Source organism: Vanellus vanellus, assembly GCF_965231255.1.
Source record: "Vanellus vanellus genome assembly, chromosome: 13".
Classification (NCBI taxonomy): domain Eukaryota; kingdom Metazoa; phylum Chordata; class Aves; order Charadriiformes; family Charadriidae; genus Vanellus; species Vanellus vanellus.
In genome coordinates this window covers 7,836,830-7,862,252 of record NC_138918.1, presented here as the reverse complement: position 1 = coordinate 7,862,252, position 25,423 = coordinate 7,836,830, and the positions used below count along the sequence as shown (strand labels likewise).

General features: G+C 60.8%; 1 protein-coding gene across 1 annotated transcript in view; it reads left to right on the top strand.

Annotated features, from left to right (window-relative positions):
* The window catches only part of PPARGC1B (PPARG coactivator 1 beta), a 49,506-nt gene extending 26,307 nt beyond the window's left edge, over positions 1 to 23,199 (top strand). The window contains exons 2-12 of the mRNA XM_082489678.1: positions 9,672 to 9,845; positions 12,220 to 12,432; positions 14,311 to 14,427; positions 15,218 to 16,394; positions 17,000 to 17,036; positions 17,469 to 17,533; positions 18,248 to 19,013; positions 19,516 to 19,591; positions 20,452 to 20,573; positions 20,996 to 21,150; positions 22,859 to 23,199. Of these exons, the coding sequence (XP_082345804.1) occupies positions 9,672 to 9,845; positions 12,220 to 12,432; positions 14,311 to 14,427; positions 15,218 to 16,394; positions 17,000 to 17,036; positions 17,469 to 17,533; positions 18,248 to 19,013; positions 19,516 to 19,591; positions 20,452 to 20,573; positions 20,996 to 21,150; positions 22,859 to 22,962 (3,006 nt within the window). The 3' untranslated portion in view covers positions 22,963 to 23,199. The remainder of the gene's footprint in view (positions 1 to 9,671; positions 9,846 to 12,219; positions 12,433 to 14,310; positions 14,428 to 15,217; positions 16,395 to 16,999; positions 17,037 to 17,468; positions 17,534 to 18,247; positions 19,014 to 19,515; positions 19,592 to 20,451; positions 20,574 to 20,995; positions 21,151 to 22,858) is intronic.
* Positions 23,200 to 25,423: the final 2,224 nt, after the last annotated feature.

The following is a 25,423-nucleotide window of genomic DNA, read 5'->3' as shown; positions in this document are numbered from 1 at the left end:
GGCTGTGTGCCGAGCCGCTGCCTCCCGCTAGCTGCCACCCAGAAAGCCCCTTGTTTGGTGTCCCGAGCCAGGGGAGGAGGCTATTTCAGTAATGATAGTTCACGCCGAGCTGGTCTCCCCTCCCCTGTCATTTCACAGCCTCAAGGCAGCAACCCCAGAGCTGGTGGCACCGTGGGGCGAGTGGCTCCAGTGCAACTGCCAGCACGCTCGCTCCCTGCCGCCGGCCCGCGGACCCCAAAAGCCTCCCGGCTTCCCCACGTTGCCTGTGCCAGCCCCTAGTAGTTCAGAGATTCCCGGGGGACCGCAGGCTGTGGCTGTGGCTCCTGGCAAAGGCAAGGGGAGCTTCCCGAGCACACCACCGTGTGGAAGATCCCGAGGCTGTGGCTGCAGGGAGGGAGCATGGCTGAGGTCGGGCTCGCCTGGGCAGCTCTGGAGCTGGAGCTGGAACCCAACGTGGCGCGACATGGTGATGTCTACCACGCTCCCCGCTTCCCTCCTTGTGCTACTGCAGGTTCAACCTCACTCATAGCGTGGGGAGCTGCAGGGACAGTTGCTCGCTGCCTCCTGGCAGGGATTTGCTCTTGCAGCCAGCTGAGAGGGGTGAAGAGCTGCCGGTGCCAGGATGAATAGTGCCCGTGGAGCTGAACTGGTGTTAGCTGGGAAGGTCTGCGCCATGGGAGGACGTTTGCAATACCCTCCAAACAGAAAGGGCCTCGTGGAGCGCCACCAGCCTGTGGGCTGGTGACCAAACCTCCAAAGGAGCCGGTGGCCGGAGCAGGGCAGGGGCAGGGCTGCTTCTCCTCCGGCCCCTGCAGCCACCCCAACCCCGGGGGAGCCACCTCGCTGGCGTCTCTCTGCCCACAGCCATCACGTGGCTGCTGGCTGCCAGGCCATCAGAAGAGGAAGGTCTGAAAATAATCGCCCCCTCATCTTTTCCTTTCAAAAGGAGGGAGTTGCCATTGCGGGGAATTTTTGTGACCAGCAGAGCTGGCTAATAGTCAGCTCCTCGGTGAGTCAGGCACTTGCCCCCTCCCACAGCGCATCCTGGCCCCCCTGTGCCGCTGGCCTGGCTGGAGCTCGGGGGCACCCCCGCTCCCGGGGCTCCCCAGTCTGTCTCGTGGGGCCACAGCGTTGGGTCTGCAAGTGGAAGCAGTCCCAAGAGTTTTGGGGTCTCAATGCCCTGCTGGTCTCAACCCTGGCACCCGCTGCTCCTTCTCCCGCTGGGCATCCTCCGTGCAGAGCCGCTCGAGGCTGCAGGGCTTGTGCCACCTCTCGCTCCGTCCTTGCGCCATGCAGGCTGTGCTGCCTCGCCGGGGAAATGCTGCGGCGAGGAGGTGAGCATCGTGCTGGAGCACACCACCAGCCTGCTCCCGCCTGTGCCTCTCTCCCACGGCAGCCAGCGGATCGCACGGCAGGGCTGGAGACCACCCGAGCTGAGGGGACATTTCAATTCCCGCTGGGCTTTGTACCCAGTTCAAGCACACGCCGGTTGCTGTCTGTTGGTCCTGCCTTTGGTTTGGGGGCAGATAACAAGGAATTTCTTAGAAACCAGCAGCAGGGTTGAGGACCAGCTCTGTGCCCTGGCTGGCTGATGCTGTCGAGCAGTGCCAGCCCCACTGCCTGCAGGAGCATCCGTCGGTGCCCTCGTCTGGGGCAAGGCTGGCAGCAGCCGCTGGCACATGCATATTTGGGGGTGCTGGCATCTGCTGAGCCGGGATCAGCGGGCGGCGGGTGGCGTTTGCCGGGCTGGCCACTGGCAGGGTTGGCATGGGGTGCTGCTGTTTGGCTGGAGGAGCGCAGGATAAAGCTGTCATACTTCTGGTGCGATTTGAGACACTGTTATCAGCATGCTGTGTGTGCCCGGGCGTGCTGGCACTGCCCGGACAGCCTGGCAGACCGTATCCTGGGGACATGGCAATGGCAGCGGCCAGCACGGCACGGCGCTTGGCAGCAGCCGCAGTCGGCGGGTGCTCTTTCCATTAGCTGGTGTTGAGAGAGGAGCGTCCCTCTTTGGGAACGGCCCGTTCCTCGCAGCGTCTACCTGCTGCCCCCTCTCCTTGCACAAGGCAAAACAACCGTGGGTTCTCCTTTTCTGCCCTCGCCGAGTGCTCGGCGGTGCCAGAGGGTGCCAGCAGCGGGGACGTGCTCTGGGCTCTGTGTGGGGCTGTGGGCTCCTGCAGCCCTGGACTGGCCCATCCCCCAGCTCAGGCAGAAATAAAGTGGACTCTGTAAATTGGAGCCTAAATAAACGGCTGCCGAGTATAGTATGAACATGCAGCTCCGTAACCTGTGATATACTTTGCTGCTGCCCTTCTTCTTAAACCCGACACACCTTTGTTTAAAGTGTTCTAGCAGAGTGTTGTTTATTCAGGGCATTATTACCAGTATCTCAGGCTCCTTTTTTCTATCCTGTGACTCAGGGATAGTTTAGTGCAATTTCTTCCATCTTTTCTCCATATCAAAGATATCCTGGCAAGTTCATGTTTATTGTTTGCAGTTAATGTTTAATATTTCCTATTACTGGCATCTCATGGTTGATCTTAATTACACCCTTCTAATGTAAGACAAAAGTCAGCGAGCGAGACGGCGTTCACGCTGGGGCTGCGGCTCAGAGCCTGGCACCGCGCTGGTGCCGCTGGGACGGGTGCATGGTGCTGCCCGTGCCCCCATCCCCCATCCCCCCCCCCCCTTGCCCGCTCTGCGCTTCTCGGGCTGCGGCGGGATGGCGGCTGCTCCACGCGTGCCGGTGCAGGGTGGCCGGCGTGGGGCCCGGCACTGCCGCGGCGAGTCCCACGTGCCGCAACAGCGCGGACAAGGTGCAGTTGTTTTTGAGCAGCCTGAGTGGAAGAAAGGCTCAACCTGCTATTTATTTTGTCCGGGCTCTAAATGCTAGTGCTGGTTTTTGCCGCTTGCTGGCTGGGCTGAATCGTTAGAACAGATTAGTGCAAATTAAAAAACGACCGAGTGGTGAAAATGGTGTCGCCCGCCTCCGTGCAGACCCAGGAGCCTGGGAGATTTCGCCGCTCCTTTTCCCCCCTCACCCCCAAAATTGAGGAGCTGCAGCCTGCTGCCGCGCAGCCCTGCCTCTGCCCTCCTTGTGCCTCCCTCCGCCGCGTCGCCTCGGTGTGTTTGCGGGCAGGGTCCCCCTCTGCCTCCGCTGCCTCCCGAGGAGGGGACCGCTCGCCCTCCGCTTTGGGGCTCTCGGGCTATAAATATCTGGGGGTGGCAAGGGGCGGCCGGGCCAAGGCACGACCCGACACCGCCTCTCCCTCATTCACAGTGACATTTTGTCAAATGCCAGTGGGGAGGGGGGGTGCTTATCTGCTGGCACACGCTCCGGTGACCTTCACAGCTCTGGCCAGGTGCCTCCTTGCTGTATTTACACTTATTTATAGCTCTCTCCTCCGTCCCCACCTCTGCCCTCCTCCCTGGCACCGGAGCGGGGCTGCCCGCCCCACACAGGTCCCTCTGGGTTGGGGGCACTGGGAGGGATCTGGGATGACCATGGGGATGATAAGGGGCTGGCAGCACCCAGCTTCTCCCCCCCCAAGGGACCACGTCCTCTGGGTGGGCGCCGTGGGGTCAGCAAGGTGACCCTGGGGGCGGACGGGGCTGGGTTTGGCCCCGGTGTGGGTCGTGGTGGCTGCGTGCCCCCATCGCCTCCCCGCTCGGGTGCTGCGGCGGCCCGGCGGGGTGCTGGGGGTCTGCAAGCGCCTGTCCCTGCCGGCCCGAGTGGGGGTCCCACCTGCCCGAAGCGGGCAGCGGGGTGGGCTGCCGTGCCCACCACTGCACCGTCCGCCCCGCTGCCGCCTGCCCCGGGGGGAGAGTTCATCCCGGTGAAGCAGCCGCGCGGTGCCCGTCTCCCTGCACGGCTGTAATCCCGTTTCAAGCAGTCTGTAATTACGGATTTCCCTGATAAGCCCAGACGGCTCTCTCCAAAACCCCTGCCCCAAGGATTTTCTTTCCTTTTTAAAGACGAACCTGGGATGAGGGCAAGGAGGGGGAAACTCCCCAGCCGGCCACCGATGCGGGCACCGGGGGCCGGCGCTGCCCGTGCCGCCCAGGGAGGGCTGGCGGGAGCCTGCACTTCGTGTTCTCGGCATTTCTCACCTTCTGCTGGTTTGGGTCCCAGCCTAAACACTACTGGCTAATTTGGGGCTCTGTCTCCAGCGTGTGTGGATGTATATTTATCCCTTAATGCTTTGGTTTAGGCACTCGGCTGTGGGGAGGGAGGAGTTGAGTCACCGCTTCGGCTCCTCCGTGAGGAGATGGGCTGCCTGTTCCTGGCCGGTTCCTTCGGCCCCTCCGAGGAGCTGCCACTTTCCTTCCTTTTTCCCGCACAGCACAGCGGCACGTGAGTGACAAGGCAATTGCAAAGCATCCTGGGGCCGTGTATGCAGGCGGCGGTGCAAATCTGGCCTCCCAGGCTTAAACAGGATTAAGTCCCCGCGAAGGCGCTGGGCTTTCACGCCGGCAGACTTCAGAAGCTGAAACTTTTGCAGCCTCACTAAGCATGAGCACAATGCGTGTGCCATCGCCCGGCGCGCTCGCAGCCTCGCTGCAAAGGACTTGGCCACAACTTCAAGGGGCTGCACCCAGGGGTTTTGCAGATAAGGGAAATTTCTACCGGTGCTGTTGTCAGGGGCGTGACAGAGGAGAGGACCTGCAGGTCCCTTTGTCACGGTCACTGCCCCGTCCCCGGCCCTTCGGAGCCAGTTGAGCACCGCAGGCGATGCCCGGCTGAGCAATCTCGCTTGCCCTGCTTTAGGCTGCTATTGCCTGGCAGCAGGGCCGCCGTTCCTCCAGGACGGTGTCCATTGCCCCTTTGCTTCTTCCCCAGGCTTGATGCAGGGAAGGCAAAACCCCAAAGCATCAGCATTTGCCTGAGGGCTGCTGAACTGTGGGTGGCAGGTGCCTGTTTCCAGGCTGGCGGGCAGGAACGCCGTGCACTGCCGGGTCCCCGGGCAAGCTGGCTACACAAGAGAGAGCCAAGGTCTGCTCTTGGTGGACTCGCTGGGATGGCTGCCCCCCGGGAGCCTGCAGCCTGGCCCCAGCGACCTTTCCGGCCCCGCTGACCAGGGGGGGTTTAGTCTGAGGAGCCCGAGTTGACTCTGAAAAAAGGGAAAACGTTTCCTGTCTCGTTAATCCAATATTTGAATTAGAGTTGGGACTGGAGATGAACCTCATGTCTCTGCAGAGATAAGACCTCGCTTGCTCCCACACCAGAGTTAATGCTGCTCCAAAGCAGGACAAAGACTTGAAAAGGGAAATGCCCCACCTGCTGTCCCCACAACATCAGACACCAGCACTGAGATGTGCCCAACGGGGCACCCTTGGATGTGGCTCCAGCCGGTGGCTGCCCTCACTCTCTGCTGGTCCAGCCCAGAGCTGTTGGGGACACTAGAGACGGTTGCCCTTGTTGGCCACCCTCACGATCAGGCAGGGAGATGGAGCTAACCCCCATGCCAGCTCCTTGTCCCACTCCACCTTGCCACTGTCCTGGGAAGGCCAAAGATCGGGGGCTTTGCAAAGGGACAGGGAGCCGGAGCAGCGGGTGCCCTGTTGGGTGCAGTCCCCAGAGCACCCAGGAGCTCTTCCATTCGCAGCCCCGGGAGACAAAGGGATGCTGACCAAGGAGCCACCAGAAGCTCTCAGGCCAATTTGCTCACGTGGGGTTCCCAGGAGAAGGCACAGCGCAGGCTGGGGGGGGTGGCCGGACCCCCCTCACCCACAGCGCTTAGGGAGAGTCCCCACTGGTGCTGGTCTGGAAACATTTAGGTGCAGCTCCTCGGGACGGGAGAGTTGGCGAGGTGACCTCTGGATATCTTTGCTGGTTTGGAGACTGTCCCTTCTGCTTTCTCGCTGTTGCCAGCTCCGCTGTGGCAGACGTGGACGGTGGTGCTGGCAGCGGGTGGTGCGGCCATGGCGGGCGCAGAGCCCTCCTGCTCCCCTGGCTGTCCCCGGGCATGCAGAGCACGGCTGCTGCTGGATGTGGCCAGCCTCGGCAGGGCCACGAAACGAGCACAAACCCTCGGCGCGAGGGTGGCTGCCAGCCTCCCGGGGCAACCCCTGCTCCCACCATTGACGTTCTAAACCCCTCGCGGCGGGGAAGGGCCGACCGAGCTCAGCCGTAAATGAATGAATACGTTAATGCTCCTTGCAACACGCAAGCGAATATCAGCAGCCGCTTTGTCCCGTAATTGCGATTGCGTTCCTGCTAGGGCTGAGGTCAGTTGGTTCATGCTTTAAAGAAAGCCGAGGAGGATACCTCTGAGCGGAGGCCATTCCCCCGAATGCCCTCTACCTTTTACGTTTGGTTTTTGGGTGCAGCTGCCCATGCAGCGCTGCCGCAGGGCGCTCCTGCTGCTGGAAGGGATGCCCCGGCTTGGGCTCCTGCTCCCCCAAAGGATGTAGGACTGTGGCACGGGGCCACCCACGTAGCTGCCTGGGCATCCCTCTTCCCTGGAGCTGGGATTCATCAGACACGTCGCGATGAGCTGCCGGCAGCTTTCCGGTCGCGGCCACGCTGCAGCGCGCGCGGGCCAGGTGTCTGGGCTGGAGGATGCCTCCAAATTTTTGAGCACGTCTCCATGGGTGTTTGCTGGCTGCACACCAAGAACCCATGGCTGATCTTCCTACAAACTCCCGAGTAAAATTAGAACAAAAGTTCACTCCTCTCCCAAGGCAGCAGGAAATGCAAAGGGTGGGAAAAGGGAAAGTCAGAGCAGCTGAGGTCCGGTGCCCGCAGGCAGCATCCCCATCACCGCTGCCACCCCCACCCCTGCGGCCAGCCCAGAGGGGCTCCGCGCTCAGCGCTGCGCTAGCGGTGCTTGAAGTGATGGATTCTCTCCAGAGACTCAAGGCCTCAGTGGCTGGGGCGGTTAAATGACCCTTTCTAGCAGAGGGGGCTGGCTGGAGCCGCGGCTTCACGTTGGGATGCCCTGACGAGTGCCCGTGTGGGCGGCCGCACTGAGCAAAGGCTCTCCCCACCTTTTCCGAGGAGGAGGGGGACCGACGCAGGCAGAGCTGAATTTTCGGGCTCTCCTGACCTGTGCTAGCCGGGAACCCGGGAGCATCCGCTGCCAACCACTGTCTCGGGATGGCTGTACACAGCGTGGCAGTGCCGGGGCACTCCTGCCTCCGGGGTGCCCAGAGAGGGCAGCTCAGCAGCATTAGATTGCAGGAGTTTATTTTTACCCAGCCCTGTTGCCAATGGGGACATGTCACATCTGTGGAGTTGATCAAAAGACATCCCGAGCACTGGTGTCAGCTGCTCCTTGTGATCTCAGCACCAGGATCTTTTCCCTTGTGGCATATCAAAAGGAGCAGGAGAATTTGACTGCTTTGCTATTTTTAATTGAACGCACACACAGAGACACACTTATATATATGTACGTATGGCTTTTCTAAAAATAAAAGCCTTTGCCTGTGTTCCCATGGGAAGATTTGGGGAGAAGGGGGAGCCAAAGTTGTTGCAAGACTTTTTCTGGAGCAGGCACAAGGGTGGTGGCAGGAAAGCAGGGACAAGCCGCAGCAGGTAAGGGACAGATCTCAAAGGCCAAAGGACATCTGATCCCAGCGCAGCCCAGGATGCCCCTGAGCAGAGGGGACAGGAGAGCTAGGGGAAAGGTAACATCTGTGTCCCCCGGAGCTGGCAGTGATGAGGACGGGGACCCTTGACCCGCTACATGGGCTCTGACCACCCGGGGAGCAAAGGTTTTTGCAGGGCACGTTTGAAGAGCCTCAGCTTTGGGGCGGCCACGAGGAGTATTCGGCTCCCGGACCTGTTCAGGGGTTTGCATAGACTTTTTTTTGTACCTGATGTACTTGGTGGCACCGCGCTCGTTGATGTCTACCTGATACACCTCCCCCCAGCGGCAGGGTGGAGGGGGGACGCTGGGGAGAGCATCCCCAGACCCCCACAGTGCTCTGCCTGCGCCGGCGGGACTGGGGCAGCGTCAGCAGCTCCCCGCAGCCCCCAGCTCCGCCGTGGCCATGGGCACGGCCAGGCTGGCAGGCCCTTGCCAGGACATGGCACTGGCTCGCTGTTGGGCCATGAAGCCGCTCTCCCCTACCCTTGCTGCATCCTGCAAACCGCTCACCCTTTCTTCTACCGCCCCTGGGACAGGACGGTGTGGAAAGCGGGTGAGAAATGCAAAATGGGAGTGTGTGTGTGTGCCCAGGGGTGTCCTTTGGTGTGGCATAAGGTGTCCTAGACCTGGTGGGGAGCATGGCACACAGGCTCCTCAGCCTATGGGAACACAATCAGTAATCCCGCTTAAAAAAAAAAAAAAAGAGAAAAGGAAAATAAAGAGAAACACTGTCTTTTCCATTCCTGCATTCCTGAAGCTCGGTTTGAAATCCATTTTCCTTCCCATTGAGTGTTGGAGGACACCCTTCTAGGGCATTTCAGGAGGGGTGGCCCCCATGTTCTCCTGCCCCTGCAGCCTCTCTCACGTGCTCAGATGTTTGCCTGCTCCAAAATCCGTTTGCTCTGTAAATAAACTTGCTTCCCTCATCACCAGAAAACTCCCCCCGGGCAGCCAATACCGGGAGGAGTCACACCAGACCTTTCCCCTCCGCGTTTGAACCTGGACATCGGGGGCAAAACCGAGCTCGACCCCAGGGCTCGGTGCAGGCAGCGAGCGGCAGTGCAGGCAGAGCGTGGCGGTGCAGGCAGGGCCATGCTGGTGGCAGCCCTCCGTCCCACCAGTGCTGCATGCAGCCTCGGGGCTTTGTGGCCAGGCAGCGTCTGGGAGCCAGGCAAGAAGCTGGGCATGTCCCAGCTCCTTCCTGGGCTTAAATGAAGATTTTTAGCCCAGTTCCTGGAGCTTGCATTGCTCCATGTGCACCTGGACATCGATTCGTTTCCATGCTGTTTTTCTCATCCTGCACGTGCCATGCGGGGAGCGGGGCCTGTATTGCCTTGGCGGTGCCTTGGGACATGCCGGGCGTGCAGCTTCCCCGGAGGGACTGTCCTGAGCGGTTCAGTGCCATGTGGTGGGGACGGGGACAGGGTAGAGGGCAGCCACAGTGACCAGGCATGAGGCTGCCCACCGGATCCTGGCCCCGTGCGTTGCTGTCTCGTGTGTGCCCAAGTCTCCTGCCTCCCTCTGTTGTCGCTGATCCCCAGGGCAGTTGGGTGACCCTGCATGTCACCCTTAGGGCACCAAAGGCAGGAGTGGCCTCAGTTTCCCCTAAGAGCACCACCAGCTGCTTTGCCACGGTCCGGGTGGCTGCACTGTGCCCTGAACTTCCGCTCGCCGTTGGAGATGAGGCTCTTCCCATGCAGATGCTGCTGTTTTGACACCTGCCGTGGCGCGGGACGCAAGGGTGGGGGTGGGTTGGTGGCAGTTGCCAGACGGCTTTCAGTAACCAGCAGTGCCAGTGCCAGGCCGTGCAAACCGCTTTGCAAGATGCGCCGTGAAGAGGTGCTCTCCGCGCTCTGCACTGCCATGTAATTGCTCCTGGAGCCGCTTACCAAAGCTTATTCGAAAGAGGGTCTGAGTAATGGGCTCAAGCGGAGGCGACAGCATGCAGGGAGACCGGCGACAGCAGGCGGGGACACCGGCCGTCTCCGCTGGTGGTTGCTGCTGCCTGTCGCTGCTGCCTGTCGCTGCCTGCCCCTCTGGCGTGGTGGCGGGCTCACCTCCTTTCTCTTTCCTCCCCAGTATGAGGTGTCTGGCGAGGAGCACCTCTACTCCGACTTCCCCGAGATTGATTTGTCCCAGCTGGATGCCAGCGACTTCGACTCGGCCGGCTGCTTCAGCGAGCTGCAGTGGTGCGGGGAGCACTCGGAGACCGACTCCAGCCAGTACAGCACCGACGACTCCGAGCTCCTCCAGGTACCCCCTGGCACAGGGGACGTGCGGATGGAGGCAGGGGGAGGGCTGGGGAGGGGGAGAAGGAGGGAGGAAGAAGGGGACACACGGAACTATTAATAGCTCCTCCCCAGCTGATTATCGCCCCATTAATTTGCGTGCCGGCTCTAAATGGAGCAAGCGGAGTAAGGCTAATGAGGAGGTGGCTGAGCAGAGGAGGGCTGCTGAGCCAACCCTCCTGTGATGTATCATTAAAAGGGAATTACAGCTGGCACGCAGCACATCCCGTTCGACTCCGGGGATGGCAGGGTGTGCCGGGGCGGCAGCGTGGGGGTCTCAGGGCTGTGGCATGGGGCAGGTAGATGGGAAATGCCAGGCGCAGAAAGCAGCCCCTTCCTCCAGCTCTCCAGCCCTGGCATCCTCCCTGTATTTGGGGCTGGGGTCCCTCTGGCAGAGGGCAGCTGGTTTCTCTCCTCGCCTTTGTGCTGGGATGGACTCATCAGTGTGCCGGCACCCAGGACCTCTGCCAGGGCAGAGGATGCTCCCGAGCACAGGCAGGGCTGGTCCTTGTCCCGCAGCACTGTTTTTGCCTCTCCTTGCAGAAGAGCCGAGCATCTCGTGGAGCTGCGGCGCCAGGGCAGGGCTGCCAGCACAGCACAGGCAGGTTGGAGGCAGGGAGCTGTGGAGGATGCCCGGGGACCAGGCACAGAGCAGGCTGGGCAGCCCACTCGCCTTGCCCAAAGCTCATGCCATGCCCTGGATGTGCCTTGTCCTTGGGGGTTGGGGACACTGTGCCCTCCTGAGCAGCACCCAGGCAGCACCCTTACCCCCTCGCACAAGGAGGCTGCGACAAGGTGCCTGCTAGTCACCAACTCTGGGTTACATTTTGGGAGGGAGGAGTATTTGTATTTAAGCAAGGAGGGAAAAATATAAAAAGCCCCAATATTTTCGAACCTGGCCGCAATAACAACCCTCTGACTTTTATGCTATGCTGATGCTGTGCTTGAAAATGGTCCAGTCCAGCTGAGGGACCTTCATCACGAGATGCATATTTTCCGCTGAACTTCCTGGGGAAAAGATAAACAGAAAAGAAATGCAAAAGACAGGCCCATTAGGAGCAGTGGAGTATGATGAAATGTATCCCACTGAACTTGTATGCACAGTGGTCTCGTGCCAATAACAGGAGGAAAAGAAACGGAGCCAAAAATGGAGCATCCTGCTGCCTTTCCCTGGAGCCTGCTCTAGTAACTGCGAGCAAGGTTAGGGCATGGAACAAAAGATATTTAATTTTCAAACAAGATGAGAGAAACACAGAAGGCTGTGTGCAGTCAACAGTCCTCCTGGCGAGCCTGGATTTACCCCTGTGCTAATTTTATAGCTGATGGTAGCCTGCTTCTTGTTGGACATGGTTTACATTCAGAATATGATGGAGGAGGACCAAAAAGAAGGAACTCCTGGCTCGCTCTGGCCATTCCTCAACTTTTGCATCCTCTTGGGATGGGCAGGGAGGAGGCAGGAGCAGCCCGTGGCTCTGCCTGGCTCAGCATGGCCCCAGCACAGCCCCAGACACTCGCAAATCTCCCGTCAGCATCCCCAAATCATGCCATTCGCTGGAAAAAATAGATTGGGTGGGCAGTAATAGAAGGCCCATCTCATTCTGGGGGCCGTGCTCTGTCGATAGGGTCCCTTGCAGAGCGCTGGGCACAGCCGGCTTTATGCATGAAGGTGAGAAACCCTGTCGAGCTGGAAGTGCCTGCGTTTGGGGGGCTTTTAGTGAAAAGAAAAGCCCTCCTGCTTGTTGCAGGCTGTGGTGTCTGGCCAGCGGTGCAGCCCAGGCTGAGCCTCCCCTGTGCCCTCCCGGGGGCTGTGCCCTCCCGGGGGCTGTGCCCTCTTGTCCCCTGGGCAGCCCTGGGCTGGGCTTGGGGATCTCCGTGTTTTCTTTGCCTTCCCCATCAGGAGAGCTGCGAATAACCGGCCGTGCCCTCTCGGGCCTCCCCAGCCTTGCAGAGGGCAGGGGGCTGTGGGTGCCGGGGGGGATTTGCAGCCCAGAGTCAGGAGGATTTGGCCAAGGAGCTTTTTAATCGCAGATCCTTTATCTGCTGCTGTTTGTCTCATGGTGGGGTGGAGGCGACTGTGGGGAGAGAAGATGCTCTGATTCATTATATTCCCACTGGGGGCACGGGGGGACAGACTGGTGCTCCTTTTCCAGCTGGCTCTCTCTCCTCCTGATCCCATCCCAGAGCCGTGCTGGGGAAAAGCTCTCCCGGGTTCCCTGCGGGATCATGGGGAAGTGTGGGTGCTGGTGTGGCACCACCAGCTTCTCTTGCCCTCTGCCCAGCATCCGCCAGTCCCTCTGCCCAGCCTAACCGCCCCCCTCTTCTCTGCCTGCTCCTTTCAGATAATAGACAGCGAGAACGAAGCGCTGCTGGCAGCCCTCACCGAGACATTGGATGATATACAGGGAGATGACGTGGGCCTGGCTGCCTTCCGAACTATGGAAGAGGGGGACACGCTCAACCATGCCTACACCTCGCCTGCCCCCTCCCCCAAACCCACCGCCCCGGTCAAGGGGGGGCCACCCCCGGCCCCCGAGTTTGATGAGCTGTCTCTAGTAAGAACCCACTTCCTACTGTTTAAGGTGGATTTGGATGAGCCCCTGATAAGCCGGCTGCATGGGTATGATAGGAAGCAAAGGTCTGAATTTTTTCATTCTAGGCTTAAAACTCTCTTTAACCGTCAATACCAAAGCATATACTTGTATTGTATACGTATACATGTTCTGCATCATTGCTGTCACCTCCATCACCATCCTCACGGGATCAAGCTGTGTGTATACAAATATATATATGAAGGGGGTGGGGGCGGGTGTCAAAGGGGTGGGGGCTGCTTTGGCAAGACCCACACCTGCTTTTAATCGGACGCACGGATGTGGGGCTGCCCGGGGGTCTCCCTAGCGCATCCCAGCCCCGTGCCCATGGGCAACGGTGGCTGCTCCCACCCGGCTCTGCCTCGGGGCCGAGCTCCCCGCAGCTCTCGCAGGAGGGATGGAGGGGGCTTGGCTGGAGCGTCAGACAGCCCACACACTCAGTTTTCAGCAGGAGGGTTTGACCCCCCCCATGCCTTCTGCCACAACCCCCTCAGGGGCTCTGTGGCCTCCAGTCCCTACAGATTTGGTGACTGGAGCATCCCTCTTGGTCCCTTGCAATATTGGGGCTCCAGCCCCCCTCCGGCTCCTGGCCCGGACTAACTGGCAGCATTTGCTGCAACCCCCCGCCATCCCCGGGAGGTCCCCTGGGACAGGGGCACCCAGCCTGCTCCCTCCTGGGGCTCACGGTTCCCCCCAGGGACCCCCAGCCTGGCCCCGGGGTATCCCCAAAAGCCGGGGCCATGGCGGGGAGCAGTGACATCCAGTGGTGAGAGCGTGCATTTCCACCGCCCACGCCCTGCGCGGGGGGGTATATATCACACACCATATGTATGTGTATATATAGGATGTATACGTTGCAGGGGTGGGGGGGGGGGGGAAGGCGCTGGTTGCTTCCACCAACGGGAGCTGCACGCCTAAAGCTGTGGGTGCCCCGAATTGATGTTTCCCGGCAGACCCTGACCCGGGCACCCCTAATTTCTATATTACCCCTTAAAACCCCCTGTGCCCGCCCGGGGGCTCCGTGCCCACTGGCCAGCACGGCAGCCCCAGATCTGTCCCCTCCATGCAGTCCCCCCGGTGCCTACGCAGTCGTCTTGCTCATGAGCTGTTGTCGCCTTCGGTTGTTAGCGCGACACGGGTGGAATAGGAAATGTTGTTGCCGGGTGTGGGGTTCGGGGTTTTTTTCCCCCTAACCCAAAAATGATTTTGAGTAGAAGAAAAACGTTACGCTGACCCTAACCTTGCCATCAGAAGTGGCGGCACTGTGGATAACCCCGGGAAAACCCCACTCCCACCGCCCGTGGGCTCAACAGAGCGTGTTTGGGGAAGATCCTCAACAGGTCCCACAGGGGCTTGCATCTGCAAAACGCCTTGAAAGCTCATTAATGAGTCGAGGCCCTCGCCGGATGCTTCAGCTAAATGAGCCTTGCACGGCGACGCGAGCGAGCTGTCCAAACCTGTCACTCGTGCCACTGTAAAGTCTCTGCCACTTCAGGGCAGAATTGATGGAGTGGGAAGTTTGGGTGCCACAGCTCCTGTGTGTCTGATGGGAGCGGGGATGCCCCCGGAAAGTAAATTCCCTCATGTCCCCACCACACCGACCTGCTTGGGACTCCCTGGGGCCACGGGCGAATGCTGTGGAGACACCCCTGACCCCCATCCCCACAGCCGCGGGGAGGTGGGAAATGCCTCCCTGCCTTTTTATTTTCCCTCCCCCATTTTTGGGTGGGATGCTCAGCAATGGTTGTGCGCAGGCGCGAGCCGAGGGGCTGCAGCCCCACCGGCGCTTTCTCCTGCCCTCGCTGCGATGCCGACTCCTTTTCTTGCCGCTTCTCTTTGCAGCTGAAGAAGTTGCTGCTCTCTCCATCGCACGTGCCTCCGAGCTGCGAGGCTCAGCGGGACGGCAGCGCCCGGTGCACGGGCACCCCTAAGTCCCGACCCGCACGGCCCTGCACAAAGGTACTTGCTCGGCAGGCAGAGCTCGAGCCCATCCCAGCACTGACCTCGCGCGAACCGTCCTAAAGGCGGTCGCCGAAGGACGGTGTCTGGGAGCATGGGGAGAGGGGCTGGGGACAGGCAGGGACCGTCACCACCGGCAGAGCAGCACACGGCGTTCCCGTCTCTGTCTGCTCAGGGGCTGCGGTCCGGGCTCAGCAAAAACTTCAGGCTTCGTGCTGGGCTGAGGAACGTCTCCGTCTCATTTGGACCCAGTGTGGTCAGGCGTCTCCCAGCTTCCCTGAGTGCTGGTTTGTGAGACCTCCCCCGTGCTCCCTGGCCGCCCCCTCGCCCCCCTCCCCACTCACTCACAGCCCATGCCGGGAGCCATCGGCCGGGGAGAGCTGCATGCAGCGCTGCAGAGCTGACCCCATCGCTTAAGCTAATCTTCTGAAACCCAGCCGAAGTTGCCATCATAGATTTTTCTACTTGGCTAATGGTAATTGTGTGGTGCATTAGGCCTGGCAAATTAGATTGCCCGGGAAGAGCAGCAAATCCCACCTGGGGAGAAGGAGCATCATTGCGTGCCGGCTGCTGGAGGGGCAGCGCTTGGGCTGCTGGCCCCACGTGGAAACCCCCTGAGGCACAGGGCTGACCCCCAGGCAGGCTGGGATGCTGGTGGGCCAGGACCGGGGAACTGGAGGATGCGGGACGACTCTGTTAGCCCGGGGGGCTTCTCCCCCCATGTCTGGTACTTGCGTCAGGTCGTGGCTGCAGGGTTCGGGGCTGACTTTCTCCTCTCCCCTCTCCATAGGTGGAGGGTCCCCGGGACAGGAGGGCAAGCGTCCCGCAGGCGCAGAGCCGCAGCTGCACTGAGCTGCACCGGCACCTCACCTCCACCGCCCCCTGCCCCCAGACCAAAGCCCCCCGGCCGCCCGAGGAGTGCCCCAGCAGCCACCACCACCCGTCCCCAGGCAACTGCGCCCATCACGAGGACGACAGCGACTCCAGCGAGGACTCGCTGAGCTCCGGCGACTTGGTGACCCCCCCCTCCTCGGCGGAGGATGGCTCCAGCAGCCAGTTTTCCTGCGCGGGGGAGATGCACTCGGTGGTGGAGCTCATCCGCTACATGCACACCTACTGCCTGCCGCCGCGCAAGCTGCCCGCCCGGGATGCCGCTGATGCCAAACCCCAGCCCTGCAGCAGCCCCTTCAAGAGAGCCAAACCGGACTGCCCCGCACAGCCGGGACCCCCCGGCAGCGCCCAGAGCCGGCCGGGCTGCGCCTGGCAGGCAGCCGGGGGCTGCAAGAAACCTGGAGCATCCTTCTCCATTCTGAAGGAGCTGCTGGCACGGGACCTGCTGTGCGACGTGAGCAAGCCATACCGCCTGGGCAAGCCCGTGTACGCCGCCCTGGCCCGGCCACCCGGCTCTCACTCCCCTGTGCCACCGGCCCAGGACAGGGAGGACGCTGGTGGGACCTGCACATCCAGAGCCAAAACAGCACTGGAGAAGGGTGAGCTGCGGCAGAGCCTCGTGGCCGAGGCGGAGGCATCGCAGGAGCCGGGTGGCTTTGAGGACGATGCTGGGAAGCACGCGGGCGCCCCGGGCATAGCCACGGGGAAGGTGGCCCGCAAGCAGGAGAGCACCGTTTATGCTGTCCGCCGGTCCAAGAGACTCAACCCCGAGCTCGGCCACTGGCTCTCCTTCCTCGACGAGCCGCCCCCTGAGCCCTCCGTCCCCCAGGAGGCAGGGGGCAGCCACGGCCCCCGGGATGCCCTGGCCTGCAGAGAGCCCGCACCGTGCCCGGGGCTGGAGGGCTTCTCTGTTGAAGAGCCCGCAGCCGAAGTGGAGGTGGGAGGCACCGAGGAAGGAGACGGCAGGAACTCGGCAGGGCTGGCAGAGCCCCAGCCCCTCTCCCTGGGCTCCCCAGGGGACGGCGAGACGGGCGACAGGGCTGAAAGCCGGCGTTGTGCCCTCCTGGAGCAAGCAGGTGAGGGGGGCCGGGGGCTGTCGCTCTGCTCACCCCTCCCCGGTGCACCCGCACTGCCCGTGCCGTCCCTGCCGCGGGCGAGCGCTGCTGGCCAGGCACCGGGCACGCCGCCGGCAGCGAAGCTGTGAGCAGCCCCGGGCACAGCTGAGCCCTGACCCACGTGCCGGCTGGCAGTGGGAGTTGGGGCCCTGTTCTGTTTTTGGGGTGCTGTTTCAATCCATGGGGGCCTCCTGCCTCAGGTTCCCCATCCTGATAAGGAGATGAAGGAGTCGGTGTAGCACTACTCCATCAGGGACCGGGCTGCCCCATCCCTCCGGGTCCCTCTTCCCCGCAGGCTCACCCTGTGCCTGGGCACCGGGGTTCAGCTGCACCGGTGCCCCAAAATCGCAGCTATCTGCAAGCGCTTGGTGAGCACGAAAGGCTCAACCCTGGCGGTGTTAGCTGTCTCACAGACGCTGCCGCCCCGCAGGCAGGCAGAGCCCACGGTCCCCGGCCCCCCGCCAGGCCAGGGCGGGCAGAGGGGTCCCGGCTCCCACTGGGAGCACCGCGGGCGCTGGAGGGAGCACAGCTCCGCTGGTAACCCTGCTTCTCTCCCTGCCTTTCAGAAACACCCAGGTGTCTCACGCTGTCCTTGGCACAAACGTAAGTGCGCACGGGGCTGAACGAACCGCGCCGGGGCTGGAAAGCCGCCTCGTTTTTTTCGGGCTGGGGGTGCATCCGCAGCGAGCAAGCGAAGCTGCTTTCGCTGGGCAGACAGGGAGCCGCGCAGCCGGGCACGGGGCTGTGGGGAGCCGCGGCCCTCGCTCGGCTGCAAGGAGCTCGGAGAGCCCCGCGCCAAGGGCAAGGCGTTTCTGCGTGCCAGGGGCAACGTGCCCCACAGCTCTGGCTGGGACGGGGAGGGCTCGCTGCTCGCCCCACCGCCCCTCGCACCCCTCCGTGGGGTTGCTGTGTCAGGCACTAGCCGTGGCGGGAGGGCTCGCTTGTAGGTGGCGTTTTCTCAGATTCTTTTTGGGTTTTTGGGGACTGTGGTTCACCTAAACACCTTCTCTCTCCTTATTTTCTCCCTTTCTCCAGTGACCCGACCTTTGGGAAGAGGAACTTTGAGCCGATGCTGACCGTGGAGCTGTGTGGGACGGCAGGTAGGACAGACTTTAAATTTTTTAATTTTGCAAAAATCCTCCCTGGGAGGGGGCAAATTTGCCTTAAATTCAGCCTGGCGTTGCCAGCTCCAGCCAAGCCCAGCCGAGCGGACATATTCATAGAATCATAAAATCTAGAATCGTTTTGGCTGGAAGAGACCATTAAGATCATCAAGTCCAACCGTTAAGCCAGCACTGACAAGGTACCATTAAACCATGTCCCTCAGCACCACATCTACACGTCTTTTAAATATCTCCAGGGATGATGACTCAACCACTTCCCTGGGCAGCCTGTTCCAATGCTTGAGAACCCTTTCAGTGAAGAAATTTCTCCTAATATCCAATCATCCCCCGGCCGGGAGCCCCCCCTTTGCACCGCAAATGCAGGGGACTTCCCGTGCGCCGCCTCCGCATCCCAGCACCGGCAGCAGCTTGCAAGCTGCATCCTTCAGAGGTGGCAGTGCTGGGGGGACACGTTTGGGATGGGGGGGCAGTTCAGGGGGCCCTTGCATGAGCCAGGAGGGAAGGGAGAGTTCTCTGGTCCCTTCTGGGATCAGGCGTCCTTTTTCCCCCAGTGCCACTGGATGGCTGAGGCTGCGGAGGCCGAGCAGCCTCCCTCCCTTGCATCGCCTGCTGCAGCTCAGGTGCCAGGGTGGGACGGGGCAGGATGGCGGGGACAGAGCTGACTCCTGCCCTTTGTTCGGGGGGGTTCAGGTCTCACGCCGCCCACCACTCCACCATACAAGCCTGCCGAGGAGGACCTGTACAAGCCAGACATCCCCCAGGAGCCGGGGAAGGACGACGGGACAGCCCCCAGCCCTGGGGGCGCAGGGGATGCGGCAGCCTCCCGGAAAGCCCCCAAGAAGCACCCCGAGAGGACAGAGCTCTTCGCCCACCTGAGCCGCGCTGCCGGGCGCCCCGTGCTCCCCGAGCAGCAGGGCATGCTCAAGCGGCCCTTCTCCCGCTCCTTTGGGGACCACGACTACTGCCAGGTGCTGAAGCCCGAGGCCACCCTGCAGAGGAAGGTGCTCAAGTCGTGGGATCCCCCGAGCCAGGTGGAGACGGAGCACAAGAGGAGGGTCCCGGCCGCCCACTACCAGGGGCTGGACCTCGGTGGCAAGGAGGCGGGCGGCGAGATGCTGTGGAAGGATGGCGTCAAGCAGCTGAGAGACCAGGAGATCAGAGCCAGCTTAACGAAGCACTTTGGCTTTCTGGACAGTGCTCTCGATGACGAGGACATGGTCTTCTGCAAGACCCCTGAGTACGACACTGTCTTTGAAGACAGCTGCAGTGAAAGCGGCTCCCCCGTGGAGGAGGAGGAGGAGGAGGAAGAGGAGGAGGAGGAGCACGGCGACACCAAGCTGTGCCTGCGGAGAAACCACCTTTCCAGGACCAGTTTGCATTACTGTTCCCGAAGCAGGTCCAGCTCGGGGTCTTCATGCTGCCGGTCCCGATCGCCCGCAAGCAGACGGACCTTCAGGTACAGGGGGCAGTACGGGGAGGGCACCTGGGGCGGTTCTTGCACCCTGTGTTTTTGCCCCGGTGCGAGGCAGCCTCGGCGCGCTCTGGTCTCCTAGACCAAGTAACAAAGATGACAATTAATGAAAGAAAAACCATTGAAATAATTGGCACTGCATCAGCAGCTGATGAAAACATCATCCATGGCCAGAGAAAGCAGTAGTGGGGGAAGCAGCCAGGGATTTCCATCGTGCTGGGGGCGATGGGGCATGGGCAGAGGCCGGAGCCGTGCGTGGGAAGGGGCGAGCGTCAACTGGGACCCCCCCTGGCATCTGTTGGAAAGGACTTCCCAGTGTCCTTCCCAGTGTTTCCAGACCCCTTTGTCTCCTCGGCTGCTGGTGCTTCTGAGCACCCACCCGTTGCTGCAGACACCACGTGCCCCAGCTTCTCTTTGATGTTCGAAGCTTTCCCTGCCGGATCCCCTGCCCCATTCCCCGGCTGACCTCCTCTCCCTCGCTTCCCAGGTGTGAGAACGGCGAGCAGTGTCAGGGTGGGAGCGGGCACCGGGGCCAGCTGGAGAAGAGACGGGAAAAGGCCATCGTAAGTGAGCGGGGACCCTGCACTGGGACACAGCAAACCCCAGCCCTTAGTTCATCTCCCGCTCCGGAAAAGCAGCGGCAGAGCCCATTAGCCCTGGCTTCAGCATCCCTTGGTGCGAGGCCAGTGTGAAACAAGGACATGGGGGTGGAGGAGGGAGAGAGAAACCTAATGTGAAGCAGAAGCCACCGGCGATTGGCAATACATGGAGTCCTTGGCGCAGAAATGCCCAGAGCATCCTACGCTGGTGCTTCAGTGCACGTGGCATTGGCAATTAGCGGGGTGAGCTGGGGAATCCCTGAAGCTGCTCAGCTGTTATGGATGCAGTCCCGCTGGAGAGGCAGCCTCGTGCACCGGGAACCCTGAGTGTGCCCTTGGGTGGGCGCCGGGTGGGGTGGTGGGCATGCGGGGAATTGACTGTTGGTCCCCTCTACTGTTGTACACACACACACACACGCGCGCGTGCTCACACACTCACACATGCCTCTGGCATTTTTTTCCTGCCATGCGATTGAATTTCACCCCTAGCAATTCTTGGGAAGCTGAAAAAGCTGCAGGAATGCAGGAGAAATTTAAACACGAAGAAGGCAGGGGTGGCTGCTTCAGCCTGGCCGTAACACCATCCTAAGGGACGTGGATATGGCTGTCCCCTGCAGCAGTGGTGGCCTAGGGGTGACATCCATGAGCTAGCCGGAGCAGAGACAGCCAGACCCGGGAGATGTCAGGCTGTGCCCGCGGCAGCATCGCCCGGTTCCCAGCGCTGGTTCCTGGGGGCTCCTCGGCAGCCCTGCATTTCCAGCGCCCGTCAGCAGCACAGGGGCACGGGGCGACCAGAGCCTGAGACCTTTCTCTCGCTTTGCCAGGGGGAAGGCCGGGTGGTGTATATCAGAAACCTCTCCAGCAGCATGAGCTCCAGCGAACTGAAGAAACGCTTCGAAGTGTTTGGTGAAATCGTGGAGTGTCAGGTCCTGTCCAGGACTAACAGGTGGGTGGCGAGCAAGCCGCGGTCTGGGGCTCCAGTGGCTACGGGCAACCCCGCTCCTGCGGCAGCATCAGTGCTGCCCGGCAGTGCAGGGTCCGCCCTGCACCCAGCTGTGCGTGTGCGAGTGATGTGGTTGTGCCGGTGGGGTGAAGTGCTCTGTGCCCTGCCAAGCCCCTTGGTCAGCTGAGCCCACGGTCTCGGCGCTTGGGGCAAGGAGATGCGGTGCGTCCCCAGGTCCAAAGGCATGGGAGGGCCGGTGGGATGGAGGGCCGGTGGGATGGAGGGACAGCGGGATGGAGGGCAGCGGGATGGAGGGCTGGTGAGATGGATGGATGCAGGATGGAGGGACGGGGCTGCAGTGCTGGGCAGAGCCATGTTAGGCTGCGGGGCCCATTGCATCTTGAATTCTTTCTCTGGTTGCTCAGGGGAGATAAATATGGCTTCATCACCTACCGGTATTCAGAGCATGCCGCCTTATCTCTGAAGAACGGCACCTCGCTAAGGAAGAGGAATGAGCCTTCGTTCCAGCTCAGCTCTGGTGGCCTCGGGCACTTCTTCTGGACCAGATATGCTGAACTGGGTAAGAAAGCAGGAGCTGCTTTTTCCAAAGCATCCTGCTTATCAGCACAGGGCCGTAAAAGCACGTTGCACTGCTGAACCCTAGTCACGCAAGGATCCTAACCTCTTTAGAGCCTACAGGGAAAGCCCACCAGCTCTCCTACAGCTCACGCAGCTGCTCTTAGCTCAGTCAGATGGCTTGGGAAAAGAGAAGAAAAGCAACTGGCGTGAAGACCCAGAGTGTGTTGGCTGCAAAATGTAGCATCACACACCAGGGCTGATGGGTCTCAGCTGACCACAGCCCATCCTGTCTCCACTGCCTTTCTACCCAGCGCTGGACCCTTTCCAGCAGAGAAGTCCCTTCCTAGTTGTTAGAGAAAGCAGCCGGCAACATCTCATTACCCAAGAGGTGATCTGGGTGGTTTGCTGCTTTGCAGGACAGATTCACCACACTGCATGTGCACTTTTGAGCCAAAATGACAGCACTGAAATGTGCTGTGGTCGCATTAATGCTTTCTGTGCTGTATGGGCTTCTGCAAGACCTCCTGCCTCACCCAGTGACCGTGTTAGCCAGTATCTCGCTGGACCCCATCCCTCCGCGGTGGTAGGGCTGCAGCCCGGGCTCAGGGACAGGGAGCGAAGCCCTATGCGAGTCCTGGAAGAGAAATGTGACCCAGGCTCCGCTCAGCCCTCGTTGCTGTGATCTTCGGGTGTTTCATGAAGTCCGCGCATTTATTTCTGCACCCCCTGCAGGGGGTGAAGTGGTTCCAGTATCCTACTTAGTGCATCAAAGACTAAGGCCCTGAAAATAAAGCCCTAAGTTCTTGACTTATCTCTAGACACCCAGTCTGACACAAGTACTGCCTCATCTTTTAAGACCTTATAATATCTCTTCTGCTCAGAGCAGCGATCCCTCTGGCTTTGGTTGTGGGCACAAATGCCCAGTGGTCATCTAAATGAATCCCAGGGCCTCTCATTTTGGGCACGAAGAAGCTAGAAAACAGATGGCACCCCGTGATGAAGATGCTGGCACGTGGCTGTGCAGTGCTGTGGGGAGGGGGGTCAGAGCTGCCCCCCCGGCACAGGAGAAACCCCATCCTCCCCCGTCCTCCTCACCTGCAGGTTGCTGCAAGGCCAGCAGTCACCCCCTTAGCGCACAGCCCGGCTCTGTCCTAAAATCCTGCTCGCAGTGGTACAGGGTGAGATGGGGAGCCCGCGGGCAGAGGTGAAATGCAACCGCGCCATTTATGGCTCATTGATGAATACATACCCAAAAAGGGTTAAGCTGCTGTTAAATCGGGCAGCCTTATTTCTGGCATTCGCTGAGTTTCCCAGGCTTTGCGGTGGCACTGTTTGCGCAGCCTCACCCCCTCTCCCCACGACCGGCACGGCTCCCGCAGGGACGGCCCTGTGTCAGCGCCTCGGAATGCGGCTGGATCCGGGAGATTTTTGCTCACCTGGGAAGGGGTGTCTGCGGTGCGTGACATGCCGGGCTGGGCACTGCTGCGGGCCCTCTGCCCAGCAGCTCCTTTCCACTGGGGAGAGACAGCACCGTCCCCGCTCCCTTTCTCCATCACCACTCAGTCCCGGCTGGCTCCCGGGGTGGATGGGGGAGTTTGTGGTCCTGGGGTGCAACGTGCCGGTAGCGGAGGAGCGAGCGGTGTCCCTCCGTGCCTCAGTTTCCCTCCCCACTCCCTGACCCAGCTGCCTTGTGTCCCTGCCGTTCCCAGATTGCAGCGCGGAGGAGTCTTCCCCAGCTCCAGTGAAAAGCAAGTACGAGACCATGGATTTCGACAGCTTGCTGCAGGAGGCCCAGCTAAGCCTGCATCGGTAACAGCCTTAACCTTGGAGGAATACCTCAATACCTCAGTCAAGGCACTTCCAATATGTTTACGTTTTCAAAGAAATTATTCAGTCTACGGAAAGCGAGAGAGAGCGAGAGAGAGCGAGAGCACGCACGCGCGAGAGAGAGAGACTGCTGTCCCTTCCGATCGATGTTTACATTGAACAAAGCTGCTTCTGTCTGTGAGTCCCCATGGTGTTGATGTCTCACTGCCACACGTTAGTCACCCCGCTTCTGACTGGTTGTTTTAGGGTGAGCCTAGGAGCCCCCCCAGCCCCTCTCTCCCCCCCCCCGTGCCCCCCCCCCCCCATGCTCCCGCCGCGGAGTTGCAGCTGTGTTCACCATAACATTTTTTTGTCCGTAGTGTGTGATGATGAAATTGTTAATTGTGAATAGAATCAGGATTATAAACTAATTTTTAATAGAAGAGAAAAAAAAAGTATATACTTAAAAAAAAATGTATTTATGGCTCAGATGTACTGTAATTCAGATTTATTGTACCGCTTCCTTGATTTTTAACTATGCACTGTAATGAGGCACTTGCCACTCAGCAAATGGGGGGTCAGAGCAGAGTCACGGAGCCGGCATTCACCCCTTGGCCGTGGAGGCACCCGCCTCCCCCACCGGCAAACCGGGGTGCTCGGCGGTCGCGTTGGGGTCACCCACTTTGCTGTCAAAGCCATTCTTCTTGTTCGCGTGGCTCGAGCCCCACAGCGCCCCGAGCCTGGCTGGGTCGCGGCACCCAGATGCTGAGTCTGGTCCCGGTGCGTGACGGAGCCGGTGGGCGGTGGGGCATGCCAGCCCTGTGCCGTCCTCGCCGTGGGGCCAGGCAGCTTTGCAGGCGCGAAGGAGAGGGGTGGCAGAAGGATGCACTACACGGGGGGCCGCGGGACCGATGCCGGCCAGCCATCGCTGCTCCAACCCTCCGCTGCCTTTGGAGCCAGGAGAGAGGGGCCGGAGCCGGCCAAGCGTGATGCGGCAGGCACAGCCTGGGGGACGGCCACCTCCGGGTCCGTGCGAGGGACCTGGCTTCTCTCCAGCTCCTTGGGCGGTGGGGAGACCGGCTGGGCTGAGCAGCTTGCTCCCCGCTTGCTTCCACCCCCTGCAAAGCAAACGGGGCGAGAAGACCCATCTGTGATCCCTTTTTGGGCAGCCGGCCCAAAATCCAGAGCAGCAGGGAGGCGGGAGGGGACGCGGCTCACCAACGCCCTGCCCACACTCTGCCCGGTACCTGATAAGCCATACACTTCCCCAGCACCCGGTTGTCACCCAGGATCTGTTCCCCCGCGCCCACCGGCGCCCTGTGGCACGCTCGCACGCTCTGCCTCTGGCCAGGAGCCCTCGGGGCTGCCCGGCAGCGCTGGATTTAAGGCATGCTCAAGCAGCATCCCCCCAAAATTTGCTTGCATACTTGCCCTCCATCTCTGGGCGAGGTGGAGGAGGGAGAGAGCCCATCGCGAGCTGGCCAGAGGCACCATTTTCCCAAAGGAGCGGGAATCTCGCTGCTCCTCAAGCCATCGCCATCGTCTCCATTTATTTTCCAGACCCAGAGACCACTAGGGATTCAGCCATCCTATGTAGATAGAATATTATAGCCTTAACTCTGCCAATAGATAGATTAGAGTCTCCTGGGGTCTCCCCTCTACATGATTGGGGGGGGGGGTTATTCTCATTTCCCTGGTGCGGATACGATTTCGTCTCGCGGGGAGTCTGACCAAAGCCTCTAAAACTGCTCGAGACGCGATGCCAAGAGCCTGAGCCCTGCCGGGGTGGCCCTTGGCTCCGGGGCCGCGTGTGCAACTGGTCTCCGGCGGGAGCGGGGATGCCGGCAGCGCCGATACCAGCACAGTTACCTGGCTACTTCTCCCCACTTGCGGGGAAGCCGTGGTTCTGATGACAACCAGCCCCGGCGGCACGAGGGCCCGCAGGCCACCGCGGGGTTTGAACTGCGGGTCCCCAATCTGCCGCCGGCTACGATCACTGTCAGGGCAGAGCCCCTCGGGCCACTTCAGTCTCAGCAGCGAGGTGCGGCGTCTCTCCTGCCGCGAGCTCCCCCCACTTCTCATCCCACCTCAGCAAACACGAGTGGCTCTGGCCGAGACTGAGCATCTGCTATTGGCAATTGCCTCATTGTAGCTTTGCCTTTTTCTGTCCTAGTATTTCCTCACAACGATGATGTTTACATGTGATTGCTATAGAGCTTATGTAGAATGTATATAGCGACACATTTAGGGTGGGTAGTACTGTCCTGTGCTGTGCTGATGTTTTTCAGAAAACGGTCAATCCAAAAAAAAAAAAAAAAACCAACCAAGAACAACAGAAAAAAAAAAAAAGCAAAGTAAGTGGAATTCTTCCATCTCCGGCTCAGCCGGGGGCACCGAGCCCCCAGGGCCGGGCCCCGCCGGGGATGCATCAAGCGTGGCGGAGGGAAGGGTTAGTGCAGAGCTGGGGG